This window comes from Dipodomys ordii, unplaced genomic scaffold, assembly GCF_000151885.1.
Source record: "Dipodomys ordii isolate 6190 unplaced genomic scaffold, Dord_2.0 Scaffold212, whole genome shotgun sequence".
NCBI lineage: Eukaryota > Metazoa > Chordata > Mammalia > Rodentia > Heteromyidae > Dipodomys > Dipodomys ordii.
The window spans coordinates 1105375-1122465 of NW_012267428.1; the positions used below are offsets into that span (position 1 = coordinate 1105375).

At 45.6% G+C, this 17091-nt stretch overlaps 1 protein-coding gene across 1 annotated transcript; it reads right to left on the minus strand.

Annotated features, from left to right (window-relative positions):
• Nucleotides 1-703: 703 nt before the first annotated feature.
• Nucleotides 704-16610, minus strand: Ggcx (gamma-glutamyl carboxylase). The gene is made up of 15 exons (XM_013035458.1): nt 16531-16610; nt 16088-16258; nt 14041-14199; nt 13432-13597; nt 8217-8295; nt 7828-7934; nt 6871-7034; nt 5372-5637; nt 5116-5247; nt 4169-4320; nt 3555-3724; nt 3239-3369; nt 1948-2095; nt 1622-1817; nt 704-973 (listed from the first exon to the last, which is right to left on the minus strand). The coding sequence occupies exons 1-15, from the start codon at nt 16568-16570 to the stop codon at nt 781-783; spliced, it is 2274 nt and encodes a 757-aa protein (XP_012890912.1). The 5' UTR covers nt 16571-16610; the 3' UTR covers nt 704-780.
• Nucleotides 16611-17091: the final 481 nt, after the last annotated feature.

A 17091-nucleotide genomic window follows, 5' to 3' on the forward strand; every position in this document is an offset into this window, starting at 1 on the left:
TTTTTTTTTTTTTTTTTTTGGGTCAGTTATAGGGCTTGAACTCAGCCTGAGTGTTGTCCCTGAGCTCTTCAGCTCAAGGCCACCGCTCTACCACCACCAACAGCACCACTTACAGTTTTCTGGTGGTTAATTGGAGATGAGTCTCAGGGACTTTCTGGCCTGGGCTGGCTTTGAATCACAATCCTCCTACCTCAACCTCCTGAGTAGCTAAGATTACAGGCATGAGCCACCAGCACCCACTCCTTTCTTTTAATTCTAAGTGGACATTCCACATTGCTTTTAACTTCATGGTCCCTTAGTCCTGGATTTTAAAATCTTTAGCCAGGCTCTCTGTAATCCCAACTACTCAGGAGGAACCAGAGATCAAGTGAACTGGTACACCCCAGCCCAGGCAAAAAATTACACTTCATCTCAATAAAAGCTGGGCAATGGTGGCACATGCCTGTAACCTAGCAACTTTATATCCAAGCTGGCTTGGATATAAACAAACATGAGAACCTATCAGAAAAATAAAGCAAAAATGGTTGGGGTTGAGGCTCAAATTGGTAGAGTGCCTGACTGCCTAGCAAGCTTAAGGCCCAGAATTTAAAACCTAGTACAACCCCCCCTCCCCACCAAAAAAAAAAAAAAAAAATTGCTTTATTTCCTTAGCTCTTACAAGCTATCAAAGAGCTTTGAAGGAAAAAAGCATTAAAAATAACTCTCAAATACATGTCCATTGCACAAATAATAGGCCTGTGGCTGGCTGTTTCTACATCTGCACTAAATATCTGGGCCCCTTTATAAATCTGGGTGGTTATGTTCAGCATCTGGCTCAGGAATATCAAGATTTGAATAATCTCCATTTGAAGGACTTGATTCTGTGACTGGCTCAAAGGGTCGCAGGTTTGCATATGTCACCTCTTGGGCCAGCTGCTCTAGGGAAGGACGGCCTAGGAGCAGATTTCGAAGTGAAATTCGAGTCATCAGGAAGCTGAAAAACAAGAAAAAGTCATTTAAAAAAGTTTAGCCAGTCTAAACTTTCAACTTAGTTCTAGTAAAATCCTTAAGAGGCCAGGCACTGGTGGCTCATGCCTGTAATTCTAGCTACTCAGGAGGCTGAGATCTGAGGATTGCAGTTCAAAACCAGCCCAGGCAGGAAAAGCCATGAAACTTTATCTCCAATAAACCATCAGAATACCGGAAATGGCACTGTGGCTCAAGTGATAGAGCACTTGGCTTGAGCTGAAGAGCTGAGTGACAGTGCCCAGGCCCAGAGTTCAAGTAGCACGACAAAAAAAAAAAAAAAACCTCGGAGGCACATGGTCCCTAGATCGCCCCCGCCCCCCCCCCCATAGTATGAGATGTCACCCTCAGTGACCTTTCCATATCCCAGCTGGAAGTGTACCCTGTTTGTGCAGTCTGGTAGATACGAGGGTAGGGCAGGAATAAATTAAAGGGAAGGTGAAGTAGAATAGTGGGTCGTCAGTCACCAGCCACTTACACTGAATCAGGGAGAGAAGTTCAAGGGGAAAGATCTAGAGCTAGACTGTCCTTTCCTGGGGTAGAGTATCTAGTGTTAACTTCACTAGCAAAAAGTTACCATCTGGCAGAAATGATAAGTGCTGTGGGTGAAACTGACCTGCGTCGAAACACATACAGCTTTCTCAGCAAGAAACGCAAGAGTCTCTCATAGAAAGGGGTATTTCGCCGACGTTCAATCTCCTGGAGCCTTTGTTGGCGTCTAAGAAAGGTCTGAACCAGAGGTGTTGGCTCAGGGCCTCCTTTTATTTCCCCTTCCAACAGAGGCTGCAGCTCTGGAGGTAGAGGTCCTGTTTCTGCCCAGAAGACAGCAAAAGAATCACTGAGATAATCACTCCCTTAGAAGGCCCTTCTATCAAGTCCATTCTTCATTGGCAATATCTTCATTTGATAGACCAAGGGCTATCTCAACTTTCACATACTCACCAGTTCCATTTTCCACTTTCTCCTTTAATTCTTGCAGATAGGCCAGGTCCTGCTCCAGTGCGACCTCTGTAGTGTTGACATAGACATACATGTAGCAGGAAGGACTAGGTGATATTGTATACACCTTATGGTATTCTCCAGCAGGCAACTGAGAAAGGGGAGGAAATGGATATATTTCACTCTCTAGCTTTTCCCTGGCCAGCCTCCCTACTCGTTTTCCTTCCATGTTTTTTCCTCATTGTGTTTTGGAGTCTGAAGAAAGTGACCCTTGAAATTTTATGTAAAGTCCCCAAAGCAAGGGGTGTGTGTTTGTGTATTCAACCTCTGAGCTACATCCCTAACTGAAGCCCTTTTCCTTGTCTGTTTTTGTGGTATACCACCCCACCCAGCTGAAATTACTTTTTAAAATTCCACGGTACTGGTCTATAATATGATCCCTACTCATATAAACTTTTTACCACTGGTGGAGTTCTTTGGGTTTGTTTGTTTTGTTTTTGTCAGTAATAGGGCTTGAGAATTCTGGGCCTGGACATTGTCCCTCAGCTCTTCAGCTCAAGGTGAAAACTCTACCACTTGAGCGCCACTTCCAGTTTTCTGGTGGTTTACTGGAAATAAGAGTCTCATGGACTTTCCTGTCCAGGCTGGCTTTGAATCGTGATCCTCAGATCTCAGCCTCCTCAGTAGCTAGGATTACAGGTGTGAGCCACCAGCACCTGGCTTTTTTTCTTCTGATTGTTACTAGGGCTTGCACTAAGGGTCTCATGCTCTTGGCTTTTTTCACTCAAGGCTGATACTCTACCACTTTAGTCACATCTCTACTGCAGCTTTTTTTTGTTGGTGATTATAAGGCTAGAACTCAGGGCATGGGTGCTTGTCCTTGAGCTTTGGCATTCAAAACTATAGTGTTCTATGAACACTTTGAGCCACAGAGCCACTTCCAGTTTTCTGGTGGCTAATTAAAGAGTTTCATGGCTGGGCACCGGTGGCTCACACCCGTAATCCTAGCTACAGAGGAGGCTGAGATCTGAGAATCACGGTTCAAAGCCAGCACGGGCAGGAAAGTCCGTGAGACTCTTCATCTCCAATAAACCACTAGAAAACCGGAAGTGGCACTGTGGCTCAAGAGGTAGAGCGCTCACTTTGAGCTGAACTTTCAGCAGGGACAGCACCCAAGCCCAGAGTTCAAGCCCCACAACCGAGCAAAAAAAGAGTTTCATGGACTGTTTTGCTCAAACTGGCTTCAAAGCATGATCCTCCTGTCTCAGCCTCCTGAGAAATAACAGTGAAATACCTGCATTTTTTCTCCCTCGTGAAGAGTCTGATTCTTCTGTTCTGCCACCAATTCCACAGTTACCTCCCCCTGCAGCAGCTGGATGCTAGTGTTGCCAAGATCTTCACTCACAAAATTCTCCAAGTGCAGCCCTGCCGGGGACAATAGAAATGAACATCCCATCCCACTGTTGAGTAAACTCACTCCCAGCCAGAAGAGACACATCATACCTTCAACACCATCACCTCTGAAACCCACCCACCTCTGGAACCACTCCATCTTATGCAATGTTGCTAGCCAAGGAAAGAGCACAGTCTCTCCTCATTTTGCTCCATACCAGGGAAATCTGCAATGAAGACTACTTCGGTGTGGTTGTCCAGGCTGCTCTTAATTTCCTGTAACTTGGTTCTCCAGGGAGACAGGTCCATCAAGAGTGGTTGCACCCAAGGCGTGCGCTGAAAGGGGGACCAGAAGGCCTGCACAATGTCCACACGAGGGTCAAAAAGCCTTAGGGAAGAAAATCATGTTCCAAGGTGGCCACAGCCACCCAACCCACCAGAACTGGTTTTGTTCCTTTTATCATTGTACCCATGAAGGGGAAACAGGATTTCCAAACAGAAGAAACGATCTGGTGTCAGCTGGTTATTGCAAGTCCATGGCAGAGAGAAGGGGAAAGAGATCCTGGAGCACTAGAAAGAATGGGGGTTAGTGGCCACCTGGAGAGAAGGCATTGTGTTAACTGTTGAAAAGCACAAGTCAGTTTGCTTTTCTCCAGGATGATAGTGCCCCCTGCTGGAAGTGACCAGCAATGCCTATGACCATAACAACCCCAACATGCACTAGAGAGGATGGCTCTTTTAAGCAAGACAACACGGGGAACATGAGCCATTCATCTGGGTAAAGAGAGGCTGTGCTTCATTTTTTTTCCCCTTCTCTGCTACCCTTGCCCACCTCTGCTGGAAGCGGTCATTGATGGAGACCCAAATATCAAAGTAGATCTGGGGCTCAGTGACATTGTACTTGGGAAGCAGGAGGCTCAGGCAAGTGGCATATTGCTTCAGCATGTCTGCGTGATCCTTCCATCGCCGGCTCTGTGTAAATACCTGTCCCAAACCCCTCCGTTAGTCCCGCTTCAACATCATCAACCTCCCAGACAGAGCATGCACTGCCAATGGCACAAACAGATCTCCATCTGCTGTTTATTTTGGCCAAAAAAAAAAAAAAAAGGAACTTATCTTTGGGAATGAATTTTTCATTACTAGGTTACTGATACCTACCTTTCCTATATCAAAGTTGTCTAAACAAGTGGCAATCATTGTCCAATCTCTCCCCATATTTAAAAAAAACAAAGGGGGGGTAGGAATGTGGTTTAGTGGTAGAGTGTTTGCCTAGCATGCACAAAGCTCTGGGTTTGATTCCTCAGTGCCACATAAACAGAAAAAAGCCAGAAGTGGCGGTGTGGCTCAAGCGGTACAGTGCTAGCTTTGAGCAAAAGAAGCTTAGAGACAGTGCCCAGGCCTTGAGTTCAAGTCCCAGGACTGGCACACAAAAAAAAGTTCATTCTGGGGGCTGGGAAGGTGGCTCAGTGGTAGAGCACTTGCCTTGCATGCCTGAGGCCCTCGGTTCGATTCCTCAGCACCACATAAGCAAAAAGAAAAAAGCTGGAAGTGGAGCTGTGGCTCAAGTGGTAGAGCGTTAGCCTTGAGCTGAAGAGCTGAGGGACAGCGCCCAGGCCCAGAGTTCAGGCCCCATGACTAGACCCCCCCAAAAAAAAAAGTTCATTCTGACTTTTGAGAAAAAGCAGGGACCCATATTTGCTTAAGTATATAGGATCAAATCGGCCCCAAAACTCAAAGGGGCTGTAAAGAACAGTCAGCTGTCAGCATCAGACATCTCACCCCAGGGTTAAGGTAGCCCTGCTCGCCAGTAAGGCCATCACGGTAGGTGATCTTCACATGCTGGTGGGAGCGGGAATGTACCATCATGTCCCAGGAATAGCCATACAGCCCGTTTGTCCAGTTGTTATAACCCTGGGAGGGCAAAGCAGAGGGGAAGTCAGCTCAGCTGAGGTCCAGCCCCTTTCCTTCTCAACTACTGTCACCTCCACTGCTTCCCAAGCGCACCCTCTGCTATATACCTGGAGATCTTACAAACCTGGGTAAGGAAATGGGAATAGGGCAGGAACAGCTGCTCAAGAAGGTAGAGCAGGGTAAAGGCTGTTCCCAGCTGATGGCGCAGTCCTGGCTTCTGGCCACTTTTGGTCCGGCTCCTCTTATATACACAGGAAGCGCTGGGTTGAGGGGCAGCCTTGAGGGGCAACAGTTCCTGTAGGCTTTTCGGGCAGTGGGATATCAGCTTCCGAGGCCACTCAGGGGAGCAGAAGAGAGGACTGCTGGCCAGCATGACATAGGGGAACATACCTAAGAAAGCAAGAAGGAAACGCCTTAGGGCTCTGTTTAGGCTCCCTGAACCACCTTCCCTTAAGAAGCATCTCCCAGATATTCCACTTAAAAATAGTTCTTAGCTGGTGGCTCACACCTGTAATCCTAGCTACTCAGGAGGCTAAGATCTAAGAATCACAGTTCAAGATCAGTCTGGGCAGGAAAGTTCAGGAGACTCTCACCTCCAATAAACTACTCAGAAAAGACCAGAAGTGGCACTGTGACTAAAGTGGTAGAGTGCTAGCCTTAAGCAGAAGCTCAGGAACAGCTCCCAGGTCCTAAATTCAAGCTCCAAGTTCAAATGGATTGATGAGGCAGCAGTTTCCATGTACCTTTTGCTGCCTAGCATAGAGATGATAATAAGAAAAACTTGAGAGGCTGGGAAGGTAGCTCAGTGGTAGAGCGCTTGCCTTGCATGCCTGAGGCCCTGGGTTCGATTCCTCAGCACCACATAAGCAAAAAGAAAAAAGCCAGAAGTGGTGCTGTGGCGCTCAAGTGGTAGAGCACTAGCCTTGAGCTGAAGAGCTGAGGGACAGCACCCAGGCCCAGAGTTCAGGCTCACGACTGGACCCCCCACCCCAAAAAAAAGAAAGAAAGAAAAAGAAAAACTTGAATCAAATGAAATGAAGTAATCAAAATGTTTACTTCAAGAAACTGTCAGTGTCTTTGGGGGATTGGACAATGGAGTCATATCTTTACCGAATTTAGGCCTACAATAGTCATCTTATCCCCATGCTAAACTCTATAAGAACATTGTATCTTGTCATCATAAAGACACTTTTAAGAGCCAATGTAAAAATGTTTTGTATGAGCTGGGCACCTGTTGCTTACACCTGTAATCCTAGCTACTCAAGAGGCTGAGATTTGAGGACTGCAGTTGAAAGCCAACCTGGGCAGGAAAATCTGTGACTCTTACCACCAACTAATCACAGAACAAGCTGGAAGTAGCTCTGTAGTTCCAGTGGTAGAGTGCTAACCTTAAGCAAAAGGAGCTCAGACCCAGTTCAAGCCCCAGGATTGGAGGGAAAAGAAGGTCTTAAGTATAGGACATTTATTTTTTCTCATTATGTAACATACTGAGCCCAGAAAGCCCAATCCTCTTAATCCTAATTAAGTTTCTGTATTCACTATCTCCCACTTGCAGACACCACCTCTCACCAGTCCCCTTGACAAACCTGTGTGCAGGTTTCCTGCCAAGCTACAGGTACTGACCAATGCTGAAGAGTTGAGAATTCATGCAGTGGAAGTAGGATACGAAGAAGAAGCCAATAGATCTTGAGACATCAAAGAAGAGCAGGAAACCAGCGGAGAGGTCAAGAAGCAATCCACACCAATGTACCACCAGCAGGCTAGTCAGTTCCTCGGACAACACCAATCTGCAGAGACAGACAAACGTCCACCTCCAGCTCACTGGGGAACCCAGCAATCCCAGCACATAACAAAACAATGTACATCTGCATCTGGTACCCTGTCCTTGAAAAGGATCCACCCTACCATTGAGGTAGATAGTGCCTACATATCTAACCACCCACAAAAATACTCTACAATGAATTTCCCAAGCCCTTTACATTTTCAGGTGTCTCCCTGCCCCAAAATACCGTATGTACTGAGCAAGAACAGATCTCCTAGGATAAAATTAATTGGCAAGTGTGTGTATTGTGGGAACCACGTTCCTCAGAAGGTATGAATGAAAAGAAACTGTTAAACAGTGGATGCCTGTCTAATGTAGGGAGTAGAACATAATACAGAAAGAAAAAGCAACCAAAATAAAATGAGAGGAAGAAAGAAAATCAGAGGTAAACTTTTGCTTTAGAGTTGGTAATGGTTTTGACAGAGCAAGAACTATAGCTGTCCATCCTCAATATACTTGCTAAGGAGCTCTTAGCTCTTAAGGACAAAAGCAATCCCCAATGCAAGTTCTGGGGGTACTAGTTCTGGCCCCTTCTTTATTTATTTTGCCCTTCTTGCCCATCTCTGCTGTATGCCTTAAGTCTTCAGCTAGGCTTCAATTCTTTAATGTCACTGACTGTCTTTGGCTCTAAAGGGAGATGAGTGGACAGGGGAAGGTGTGAGGCAAATTCAGGGAGCAGCCATTACTGCAGTCCTAAAGAACACGAGTCTCTTACTCTATCCATACCTAACAAGGCTTCAACCCTGCCTTCTACTCACTTGAAGGGACTGAAGAGCCAGTGCCGGGACAAGTGTTCCATGGAATAACCTTCAACCCAGTCTGCATCCAGCTTTTTCACACCCGCAATGAAATACACAATGAAGATCTGCAGACACAATATGCAACACAAATGTTCAAACAAAAAGGAAGGAACTATGTTTTCTACAAACAGTCAAGAATTAAGTAGGTTCTGATCTAGTCTAGGGCCCAAGGCAGAAGAGATACATGCCTCTATTCATCTCAAATATTCAGTCATCCAACACTTACTTACATTCTACCTATGCCAGGCACAACACTAAGCACCAAGGAAGAAGTCATGAAGCACAGAAGTGACTTTTTGGCAATGGGATGGCTGTCAAGGGACACTTCCTGTCTTCAAATCCCATACCTGGCCACGCAGTACTGCATAGTTCCAAAGGGGTACATGGGCATTCCTCTTACGGGAATTCAGCAGGCCATCCACAGACCTACACCAAGAGGGGTAAAACACAGAGGAGTTTCTTAGTCTAGTTACTTATCTACTTTTCCTTTTAATTATGGCAAATCTACCTCAGTAATCTCTTGTGTCCTCTCTGACCCTCTGGGCTACTCTGAAACTTTTAGAAATATAGGAACAAATTCTAATAGTGATCAAGTCATAAAAACAAATATTCCTAGTATAAATGTTCCTAACCTAAAATGGACTTTTATGTTTCATGTTTTTTGTTTGTCAGCCATAGGACTTGAACTCAGGGCCTAGGCACTGCCCCTGAGTTCTTTTGCTCAAGACTAGTGCTTTACCACTTTGAGTCACAGCTCCACTTTTGGTTTACCGTTGGTTAGTTGAAGGTTAGTCTCATGGTCTTTCCTGCCTGAGCTGGCTTTGAACAGCGCTCCTCAGATCTCAGCTTCCTGAATAGCTAGGATTACAGGTGTGAGCCACCAGCGCCCGGCAAGGTTATATCTTAGTAAACCAATCGTAAGTTGAAAATGTCTCTAATATACGTAACCTGCTAAATATCCTAGTTCGGCAGGCCACATTAAATGTACTCAGAGCACTTGCATTATTCTACTGATGGGTAAGATGATGTAACACAAAGCTTATTTTATCATGTAATTTATTGATTATATCAAGTGAATAACATAATAGCTATACAGATATGCTCTTACACCATCATGAAATTATGTTTAACCATATCAGAGACTGTAATAAATTATAACAAAAAGTTCAATGTGTATTATTAGCTCACAATTGAGTTTGTCCTAGTCAAGTCAACTCAGGAACCAAAGGATCAAAGTCTAGAATATGCCTAGAGAATAAATTTGGGGAATTTCTGAAAAGCCAAAGATTTAAGTAAATATACATACATGTTCATATACATGTTTAGTGTATTATCATTTATTCTTGTTTTGTTTTTTGAGATAGGCTTTTGCTAGGTAGCCCAGGCTGGCTTCAAATTCTCAATCCTCCTGTTTCTACCTCTAGGGTAAGATTACAGGCACTGAGCCACCATTCCTAGCTATACAATGTATTGACATTTTTTTTTTTTTGCTGGTAATAAGGCTTGAACTTAGGACCTAACACTCTTGCTTACATTGTTTCACTCAAGGCTGGCACTCTATCACTTGAACCACACTTCCACTTTCAGCTTCTCTGTTAGTTAATTGGGAGAAAAAAATCTTTAGGATTTGTCTGCTCTAGCTGGCTTTTAACTGAGACAACTTCCTGGTAACGAGGATTACAGGCATGAGCTACCAGCTACCAGCAACCAGCTCAGTGAATTATGTTAAAAATAAAAATCTTAGGGTGGAACTTTGACTTAGTTATATAGTACTTGCCCTAGCCATTTGCAAGGCCCTCATGTTTTTTTCTTTGCTGGTCGGGGCTTGAATTCTGGGCCTGGATACTGTCCATAAGCCTCTTTGTGCTCAAGGCTAGTGCTCTACCACTTGAGCTACAGCACCACTTCTGGCTTTTTCTGAGTAGTTTATTGGAGATGAGTCTCACAGACTTTTCTGCCCAGGCTAGCTTTGAACTGTGATACTCAGATCTCAGCCTCCTGAGTATCTAGGATTACTGGCGTGAGCCACTGGTGCCCAGCTAAGGACCTCAATTTGATCCTCAACTTCACACAAAAAAAAAAAAAATTAAGAAATTAGAAAAATTCAAATAATTCCACAGCAGAATGTACAACATTAGCTAATACTTATAGATCTGATGCCAGTGTCTAGTTCAAGTGTTATCTGCCAAGTTACTAACACCTGATGTATTGTGGGGGGAGGGAGGGAAGCAAAACATGTTTTCAAGAAATTGGGAAAGGGGAACATACAGTTTAAGTCAAGAACACTAGACTCACTGGAAGTCCATGAGACTCATCTCCAATTAGCCGCAAAAAGATAGAAGTGGAGCTGTGGCTTAAGTGGTAGAGCACTAGCCTTGAGCACAAAAGCTCAGGGACAGTGCTCAGGCCCAGAGTTCAAGCCCCTGGACTGGCAAGCGCGCGCGCACACACACACACACACACACACACACACACACACACACACACACACACTCTGGACTTTTTTCTGGTCTGGCAAGCACGCACGCACGCACGCACACGCACGCACGCACACACACACACACACACACACACTCTGGACTTTTTTTTTTTGGGGGGGGGGGGGAGTCCGGTCATGGGGCCTGAACTCTGGGCCTGGGCGCTGTCCCTCAGCTCTTCAGCTCAAGGCTAGCGCTCTACCACTTGAGCCACAGCACTACTTCCGGCTTTTTTCTTTTTGCTTATGTGGTGCTAGGACTCGAACCCAGGGCCTCCTGCATGCAAGGCAAGCGCTCTACCACTGAGCCACCTTCCCAGCCCCACATTCTGGACTCTTAAAGGACATTGCACTCTCACTTATTTTTTGCCTATTGTGACCTTAGGCACATACTTCACTTCCCTAAGACTGACATTCGTCATCTATAAAATGAGAATAGTACAATGAACTTCCTTGTTGGGTTTTTTTTTTTTTTTTTAATGTGTCAGTACCAGGGCTTGAACTCAAGGCTTTCCATTCTTGCTCGGCTTTCTGGCTCACTGTTGTTGCTCTACCGCTTAAGCTACACATCTTATCAAGTATTTTTGCTAATTAATTGGAGATAAGTGTTTATCAAACTTTCCTGCCTAGATTGGCTTCAAACCTTGATCCTGCAGGTTTAGCCTCCTGAGTAGCTAGAATTTTAGGTGTGATCCACCAGAGCCTGGCTCTAATTGTGTGTGTGTGCCTGTCTAAGGGCTTGGCCTCAGGCCTGGGTACTGTCTTTGAGCTTTTTTGGCTCAAGGCTAGGCTACCATTTGAACCATAGCTCCAATTTCCAGGTTTTTTTGGTAGCTGATTGGAGATAAGAGTCTCATGGACTTTCCTAACTGGGCTGGCTTTGAACTAGGATCTTCAAATCTCAGTCTCTTGAGTAGCTAGGGCTACAGGTATGAGCTACCAATGCCCAGAGATAGGTAATTTTTTTTTTTAATTCAAGTCTTTAAAATGGAACTTCTGAGAGATATTTTGTCAAAACTGCCTGCTAGTAAGTTGTGGTGGTACATATGTATGAACCTAACCCTTGGGAAGTTGAGGAGGATCATAAATTCAAAGTCAGCCGGACTACAGAGAGAGATCCAGGCCAGCCTGAGCTATATAGTAACACTCCATTTCTAGACAAACAAACAAAGAAGCAGTTGGAGGCCATAACCCAAGTGGTATTATCACTTGCCTAGCAAGCATAAGGACTTAAGTTCAAACTCTAGTACTTCCAAATAAGAATAACATAAACCTCAACTGGACATCATAAACCTCATAGCTGGACATCCTAAAGGAGATGAAAGTTAGCCAAGTGCCAGCATCTCATGCTTATAATCCTAGCTACTCAGATGGCTGAGATCCGAGGACTGTGGTTCAAAGCCAGCCCAGGGGGCTGGGAAGGTGGCTCAGTGGTAGAGCGCTTGCCTTGCATGCATGAGGCCCTGGGTTCGATTCCTCAGCACCACATAAGCAAAAAGAAAAACCCGGAAGTGGTGCTGTGGCTCAAGTGGTAGAGCGCTAGCCTTGAGCTGAGGGACAGTGCCCAGGCCCAGAGTTCAGGCCCACGACCGGACCCAAAAAAAAATCTAAAAAAAAAAACAAAAACAAAGCCAGCCCAGGCAGGAAAGTCCATGAGACTCTTGCAGCCAATAAACTACTCAGGAAAAGCCAAAAGTGGTGCTGTGGTTCAATTAGTAGAACACTAGACTTGAACACAAAGAGGATAAGGGACAATACCTAAATCCTGAGTTTAAGACCCAGGACTCGGGGAGAGAGGGGGAGCGAAAAGGAATGGGGAGGGAAGGGAAAAACAAAGGAGAGGTAACAATGCTCAATAGGAAATGTACTCAGTACCTTACTCGTGTAACAGTAACCTCTCTGTACAGTTATCTTTTTTTTAAAGCAGGTATACAGTATCTTTACAATAAAAAAATATGTATTAAAAGAAAAGACCCAGGCAGACAAAAAAAAAAAAAGTTGAAAGTTTTACACAAGTGGGGTCTGCTGAATAGTGATATAGCTCATTATCATTAAAGTAAACACTTAACATGCAAAAAGCCCTGGATTTAATCCTCCATACAAAAAACAGAATCAAAAAGTTTCAGAGCCAGGCCCAGGTGATTTACACCTGTAATCCTAACTACTCAGAAGGCTGAGATCTGAGAATCGCAGTTCAAAGCCAGCCCCGGCAGGAAAGTATGTGAGACTCTTATCTCCAACAAACCACTCAGAAAACAGGAAGTGCTGCTGTGGCTCAAGTGGTAGAGTGCTAGCCTTGAGCTGAAGAGCTGAGGGACAGCACCCAGGCCCACAGTTCAAGCCCCACAAGTGACAAAAAAAAAAAAGTTTTACAGAAAGGGAATTTGTATATATTCATCGATGATGCATACTGATGACTGCTAATGAATTCAGTATTTGAGATGTTGTTCCTATACCCATATTACTGACATTTCATATTTGCTTTGCTCATAACCAATGAGAAGTCCTTAAGGTCATGTGTTCTGCCACCCTACTCCAAATCCTTTGCCCACATTCCTTAAGAGGTGGTCACCTAAGCCAGAGATGGGGGAGGGTTATTTCCTCCCTATCCTGCTGAGCAGCCTTGGTCTGTCCATCTCCTCTTGATGTCATCTCCATTTCACAGTAATATCTACTCTTGGCTCTAACTCTGCCCCTCTGGGCTCACACAGACAAAAAAAAAAGAAAGAAATTTGCTTTCTCTCTCACACATAAGCACCCTTGGAGTATCTGAAAACAGCTATATCTGGCTTTAGTCTTTCCGTCTTCTTACTAAGAGGTTACAGGAAGTAGATAAATCAAGGCACCTAGAGAGATATGGAAAGAGTAAATGGGTAGAACCATTTTGCTTTTGGTCATTGCAATCACCCTAGCTGTCTGGCCCTTCCCCCTCCCAAATCCACTTAAGTGTGACCATGTAACTGTATTTTACAAAATATAGTTTAAAATATTCCCACAAGGACAATTTCTAGGACTCCACTGGGTTCCTATCTCTGATAAGCATCTTTACCCAGCCAACCCTCCCCCATAAACCCCCAGATTCATACCAGTAGTGGTTTGCATCCATGAATGTCAGCTGAAAGGCCAACAAACCATACAGATAGGAATGGTTGTTCCATGATGTCTTGTCCAGGAGAAACACATACCAGTATGGCAGCAGGAATAACACACAGCTTATCCGGTAACACAGGCCCAGCATCATGCCCAGTGCCCCTGAGATTTGTGGGGAGAGGAGTAAGAAGAGTCACCACAGGCCCAACTTCCCTGGGAATAGGCTGTGACTGGGATTTTAAAAAGTCATTGAAAGTGGCGCTGTAGCTCAAGTGGTAGAGCGCTCGCCTTGAGTTGAAGAGCTGAGGGACAATGCCCAGGCCCAGAGTTCAAGCCCCACGACCAACAAAAAAAAATAAAATAAAAAATAAAAAGTCATCGATAGTTTATAACAGGTAAAACCAAGTGAAAATTGAATGTTATCTTAATATTTTAAGAAAAGTTATGGGATCACAGCTCACATGACACACAGAGCAGTAGTATGAAACTGAATCATAGGAGAAGTGAAATAGGCGCCCAAGACTTGTCATTCACCAGCACGCTTCTTATTTCTGTGTTTCTGAAAGGCCAGTCAATACTCCCATCTTTCCCACAGTTGTCCTCACCCAGAAACATGATAGTGTAGACAAGATACATCCAGTCAAGTGGCAGGGGACGCAGAGCATCCAGCAAGGGGAAGCGGCACACATCCAGTCCATCTAGGTATTTTCGGTCTAAGGAGCTGAGTCCCCGCTCCTGGGGAATGTCCAGTACCATCAAGAATGCTGTAAAGGCAATAGGGGAAGGAACATTATGCTTCAACTGAAGAAGTTATAGAATACATAGAACACAATTGAGCATGACTAGCTCCAAGACTACCAGACTTCTTGTCTAATTTTAGCACTGTCAGTTATTCAACAAAATCTACTGAGCTTATTGTCACAAGGCAGTATGTTAATCACGCATCAAATAGTCCTCACAGCTCAGTGAGCCAATTCCGCTTTGTGAAAAGTGGGTTAATGCCAGTTGGCTCACGCCTGTAATCCTAGCTACTCAGGAGGCTGAGATCTGAGGATCACACTTCAAAGCCAGTCTGGGCAGGAAAGTCTGACACTCTTATCTCCACCAGAAAACTGGAAGGGACTCTGTGGCTCAAGTGGTAGTGTTCACCTTGCGCTGAAGAGCTGAAGGACAGCGCCCAGGCCCAGAGTTCGAGCCCCATGACCAAAAAAAAAAAAAGTGAGTTATAACACTTCATAGGGTTTTAGAAACAGTTAAATGAGAGAAATGTACAAAATGCTAAGAAAATAGAGTTCTATAACTGGAAATACGGTTCAAGTGGTAAATCACTTGCTTAGCAAGGTCAGGCCCGGAAGTCAAATACTAGACACACACACACACACACCCCTGTGGAGATGTGGTTGAGTGATAAGGCTAAGGTATAGTGCCCAGGCTCTTGAGTTCACTACACACACACACACACACACACACACACACACCCCTGTGGAGATGTGGTTGAGTAATAAGGCTAAGGTATAGTGCACACACACACACACACACACACACTCACACACACACACACACACACCCTGTGGAGATGTGGTTGAGTAATAAGGCTAAGGTATAGTGCCCAGGCTCTTGAGTTCAAGCCCCGGTATCAGCACAGAAACAAAAAACAAAGCTGTTAGGGTTCTAACATTTTTTATTTATTTATTTAGTCGGTCGTGGGGCCTGAACTCTAGACCTGGGTGCTGTTCCTTAGCTCTTAGCTCAAGACTAGGACTCTACCACTTGAGCCACAGGGCCATTTCCAGCTTTTTCTGCATATGTGGTGCTAAGGAATCCAACCCAGGGCCTCATGCATGCAAGGCAAGTGCTCTACCACTGAGCCACCTTCCCAGCCCAGGGTTCTAACATTTATAACAGATACATCTCACTGAGCTATAGGAACTGCTGCAAGGGATCCTTCCCAACATTGTTTTTCCTTCTTGGCATTCCCAACAAAAAAGTGATATTTGAATAAGGGGCTTGCTTAAGGCAGGGTTTCTCAATCTCTGGTTTAGTAACATTAACCAATCTGGTTAATTATTTGCTGGGATGGTTGCCAGTGCATCACAAGACACCAAGGAGCAGCATCCCAGGTGCCTGCACAGATGTTAGCAGTCAACTATTCCTTTACCCCTCAAGTTGTGACAACTAAAAATGTCTGTATATATTGTCTAATGTGTCCAGGGGGCAAAATTCCCTCAGTTAACAACTACTGGGCTAAGAGGGTGATACACTTGATATATCTATAAGCCAGTACAAGGGCACATGCCTGTAACCTTTGTGTTAGGAAGCTCTAGATTAGGGAATCACAGCCAAATTGTCCCTTACCCCTGTTTGTGTTTCTCTGAAGTCCTAGGCATAATTGCCTGGTAACTTCATATGACAAGTAAACTGGGTCCTTGTTCCTCTGCTTCTGATTTCATATAGCTTCAGATCCAAGCATTTCCTGGCCACCAAACCCTAACTAGAGGTGACCAAGCCAGGTATGATCCTAAACTTTACAAAGACATCTTCCATAATATCTTCATCAATATGGACAAGGAAGCTAAGTCTACTCAGTACCCCCAAAACAGACGACTGTCATTTTCCCAAGCCCAAGTGCTACCACCCCAAAAGGGGACTCACCGAAGAGAAAACGAAAGACAGCCAGGTTTGCTGGATCCGTTGGTCGATTAAGCAAGGTCACTAGCCTTTGCCAGCTAGATAAATCTTTCCATTCAAAGCCCAGAAGTTTTCCCATTTGGCTGCCTGGCCTGGGCCCTGAGGTCTGTCCAGGCTTGTCTTTCTGTCCTTTATCTACAACCAATGAGAAGAGACCATGTGTGAGCAGGGTTGAAGTCTGCCTCCACTCCAAATCTCAGAACTTCCCGCCTTAACAGCCCAGGGGTAATGTCTCCTGGTTCTCTGATCTCTGACCACCAGAAACTTCCCCCTCTCAGGATCTCCACGGTCCCCAACCTCACACATGACAGAACTCCCATTCTCTAGGTCCCACTAGGCGTCTCCGGCTCCGCCCCTCTGAAACCAGCGTCCTTCTGTCTGCGCCCGCACGGCCGCCCCCATCCTACCTGAGTCGAGGGGGGCCCGCGCGGACCGGGACACAGCCATACCACCGTGCGGCCGCAGCCAGCAGCACCTCCGAACTCCACCAGCCTCGGCTCCGCCCCCTCGACACATCAGCACCTGCGCGGCCAGCCGGAAAGCGACGACGCTGTCGTGAAGTGCTGCCCAAGTCCCAAGGAGCCTCAGCTTGATCAGGAGGCGGAGCGCGAAGGGGCGTAGGGTGTGGCCGCGCAGGCGCAAAGGGACGTGGGCAGGCTTCCTCTAGAACGGTGAAGAGGCCGGCGTGCTTCGAGTAAGGGTTCTGTGCGCGAGCTGCCAGCCGCATCCTCAGGCCCCTCTCAGGACAATCAAGCTTCGAAACGCCCTGGGTCCTTCCCCGACCCTATTAAGCCTCTATCGCGTAAGGGGATCGGTGCAAAGGGCAGACTTTCCCCCGGAAAGACTGGCCGCGGACTTGAGGTTGCAGGGGGAAGAGCCCTCGCTTACATCTAGAGCGCGGATCGTTTCATTCTGTCTGTCGCGTACCTAAGTTTAAAACTTGAGGGGAGCCGGGCGCCAGGGCTCAC

What these genes read in the sequence shown, in the direction of transcription:
- Ggcx (XM_013035458.1), bottom strand. Translation starts at nt 16,570, where the DNA reads ATGGCTGTGTCCCGGTCCGCGCGGGCCCCCCTCGACTCAG. An exon ending in TTCTCAACTCTTCAGCATTG is followed by an intron (nt 5,638 to 6,870) that starts GTCAGTACCTGT and finishes TTGCTTTCTTAG; the next exon opens with GTATGTTCCCCTATGTCATG. An exon ending in ACGAGGGAGAAAAAATGCAG is followed by an intron (nt 2,096 to 3,238) that starts GTATTTCACTGT and finishes CCCCTTTCTCAG; the next exon opens with TTGCCTGCTGGAGAATACCA.